The sequence below is a fragment of the Mustelus asterias genome, chromosome 22 (assembly GCF_964213995.1).
Source record: "Mustelus asterias chromosome 22, sMusAst1.hap1.1, whole genome shotgun sequence".
In the NCBI taxonomy this organism is placed as follows: Eukaryota; Metazoa; Chordata; class Chondrichthyes; order Carcharhiniformes; family Triakidae; genus Mustelus; species Mustelus asterias.
This window is the reverse complement of record NC_135822.1, coordinates 70,693,202-70,696,660: the sequence shown is the minus strand read 5'-3', so window position 1 is coordinate 70,696,660 and position 3,459 is coordinate 70,693,202. Positions and strand designations below refer to the sequence as shown.

The window sequence follows — 3,459 nt, the reverse complement described above, 5'->3', positions numbered from 1 at the left end:
CCACACTCGGTCGAATGCAGCCTTGATGTCAAGGGCTGTCACTCTCACCTCACCTCTGGAATTCAGCTCTTTTGTCCATGTTTGAACCAAGGTTGTAATGAGGTCAGGAGCTGGGTGACCCTGGCGAAACCCAAATTGGGCGTCACTGAGCAGGTTATTGCTGAGCAGGTGCTGCTCGATAGCGCTGTCAATGACCCCTTCCATCACTTTACTGATGATCGAGAGTAGGCTGGGCGGTAATTGGCCGGGTTGCATTTGTCCTGCTTTTTGTGTACAGAACATACCTGGGCAATTTTCCACATTGTTGGGTAGATGCCAGTGTTGTAAATGTACTGGAAGAGTTGGCTAAGGGTGTGGAAAATTCTAGAGCACAGAACTCCAGCACTATTGCCGGATCGTTATCAGGGCCCAGTGCCTTTGCAGTATCCAGTGCCTCCAGCCGTTTCTTGATATCACGTGGAGTGAATCGAATTGGCTGGAGACTGGCATCTGAGATACTGGGGACCACTGGAGGAGGCCAAGATGGATCACCCACTCGGCACTTCTGGCTGAAGATTGCTGCGAATACTTCAGCCTTTTCTTTTGCACTGATGCGCTGGGCTCCTCCATCATTGAGGATGGGGGTATTTGTGGAGCCTCCTCCTCCACTGAGCTGTTTAATTGTCCACCACCATTCACGGCTGGATATGGCAGGGCTGCAGAGCTTAGATTTGTTGGCTGTGGGATCGCTTAGTTGTCACTTGCTGTTTTTGCCCTTTGGCATGCAAGTAGTCCCGTTTGGTAGCTTCACCAGGTTGATACCTCATTTTTAGGTATGCCTGGTGCTGATCCTGGCATATCCCCCTGCACTCTCCATTGAACCAGGGTTGATCCCCTGGCTTGATGGTAATGGTCGAGTGGGGGATATGCAGGGCCACAAGGTTATAGATTGTGCTGGAGTACAGCTCCATTGCTGTTGATGGCCCACAGCGCCTCATGGATGCCCAGTTTTAAGTTGCTAGATCTGCTTAAATTCTGTCCCATTTACCACGGTGATAGTGCCACACAACACGATGGAGGTTATTCTCAGTGTGAAGACGGGGCTTCGTCTCCACAAGGACTGTGCTGTGGTCACTCTGACTGATACTGTCATGGACAGATGCATCTGCGGTCAGGACAAGTAGGTTTTTCCCTCTTGTTGGTTCCCCCACCACCCGCCGCAGTCCCAGTCTCGCAGTTATATCCATTAGGATCAGAGTACATTCTGTGTCCTTACCACCCTCAGTGCTTCCTCCAAGTGAAGTTCAACATGGATTAGTACAGATTCATCAGCTGAGGGGCGATGGGGACAGTACAGTAGCAGGTTTCCTTGCCCATGGTTTCATAGGCTCCACCGTCAATGTTGAGGACTCCCGTGGCAACTCCCTCCCGACTCTGTTCCTATGTGAGGCTATTGAGTTGGACGATCAGCCATGATTGTGATAAATGGCGGAGCAGGCTCAAAGGGCCAAATGGCCTCCTCCTGCTCCTATCTTCTATGTTTCTATGTAAATTCCTGAAGGGTCTGCAAAAAGTAAAGGAAGAGTAAAGGTTTCCGGAGGGCACAGATAGAGCAGAGTTGACTTGAGGAAATGCTTTTTTAAAATCCAGTGGACGGTTAGGATTTGAAATTCAGTGCTTGATATCGTTTTCAACAGAGAAATGGATAAACCTTTGGCAGGTAAACTAATATCAGGGATACGGGGAAAAGAGCGAGAGTAGGAATAACTGGTTGGTTCTTCGAAAGAGGTAGCAGACTCAATGGGCTGAATGGCCTCCATCAGTTCTCTGCTATTTCACAATTCGATGAATTATGACCAATAAAGAATAAAGCAGCAATCCTGAGAACTGAAACACATTGCGTTGCCTCGAATTGCCAGGTTGGCTGAATTTACCTTTTGGGCCATTGGGAATTCAGTCCCCATTCTGTACCGATGACACTGTTCTCTATCACTGTTCCATCGGTCCTTTCCCAGGCCGCTTCATACATTCTGCTCTCAGTCTGCAGTGCTGCCCACGCAGGAAGCAGCACAGTGAGAATACCACCACAGGTACCCTCTGCTCAGTCCAAAATAGCCCATCAGGCATTGTTTCAATATACTAACGTCCAATACTCGCAGGCTTTGTGATACTGCCTAAACTAGAATGTACAAAATGTGAGTCACGGATGAACAGCAGGGTCACATAGGTGTGAGCGCTTGGAGAGTGACTGAAACAGGGTGGGGGAGGACAAGGAGCACAAAGAACTGGTACATGTAGATGGCAGCGAGTGAGGACTCGGGACATGGGGACGGGCGTCGGTACATGGAGATGGGCGTCGGTACATGGAGGTGGGAGATGGTACATGGAGATGGGAGATGGTACACGGAGGTGGGAGATGGTACACGGAGGTGGGAGATGGTACATGGAGATGGGCGTCAGTACATGGAGATGGGCGTCAGTACATGGAGGTGGGAGATGGTACATGGAGATGGGAGCTGGTACATGGACATGGGCGTCGGGATACGGAGATGGGCGTCGGGATACGGAGATGGGCGTCGGGATACGGAGATGGGCGTCGGGATACGGAGATGGGCGTCGGGATACGGAGATGGGCGTCGGGATACGGAGATGGGCGTCGGGATACGGAGATGGGCGTCGGGATATGGAGATGGGCGAAGCAATATGGAGATGGAAGTTGGTACATATACATCACCAAACCGTTGTCTCTGAGTTTAAGACCACTTTGTCTTCCTGTTCAGCAGGATGCACTCAGTCAATCAGTGCCAGCCATGAGAGGGCCAACATCCCCACCAGAGTGTCGCGGACCCCCAGGAAGAAGCGTTCTCGGGCAGCATTCTCACACGCCCAGGTACTGGAACTGGAGCGAAGGTTTGATAGTCAGAGGTACCTGTCGGCCCCAGAGAGAGCTGACCTGGCTGCAACCCTGAAACTGACCGAGACGCAGATCAAGATTTGGTTCCAGAATCGACGGTACAAGACCAAGAGGAAGATCCTGGCTGCCAACCACAACTGTGCTGGGCTGAATGAGCGGCCAGCGACTTCCCGAGCACCCTTAATACCAAGCTACCAAAGTTACCGCTACTACCCCTTCTTATACTGTCTGGGATCTTTCCCAGCTCCTCTCTGCTAGGCCCAAGATTGGAATGGACTGACGGGACAATGCAATTTATTTATTTCAACCTTGGTGGAGGGAAGGAGATTGGTTCAATTTCTCATTTGGATGGGTGTTTGGGGGCTGAGTAAGATCCCACTCTGCTCAAACCTGTGCTGGCCTCAGCGTGAAGCTGGAATTTGATATTTCCTCTGCAACATGTATAATAAAGCTCTCGATGTGTTTTGTAGTCACACTTGTCCCAGTGTGCTTTATTTACTCCGAATCCCTGAGTCTCACAACCTCCTTCTTAATGCTTTCCTGGGATATGGGGAGATGGGGGAGTC

At 50.7% G+C, this 3,459-nt stretch overlaps 1 protein-coding gene across 1 annotated transcript in view; it reads left to right on the top strand.

Moving 5' to 3' along the window:
- The window catches only part of LOC144510232 (homeobox protein Nkx-3.1-like), a 5,113-nt gene extending 1,907 nt beyond the window's left edge, over positions 1–3,206 (top strand). The window contains exon 2 of the mRNA XM_078239725.1: positions 2,760–3,206. Within this exon, the coding sequence (XP_078095851.1) occupies positions 2,760–3,151 (392 nt within the window). The 3' untranslated portion in view covers positions 3,152–3,206. The remainder of the gene's footprint in view (positions 1–2,759) is intronic.
- Positions 3,207–3,459: the final 253 nt, after the last annotated feature.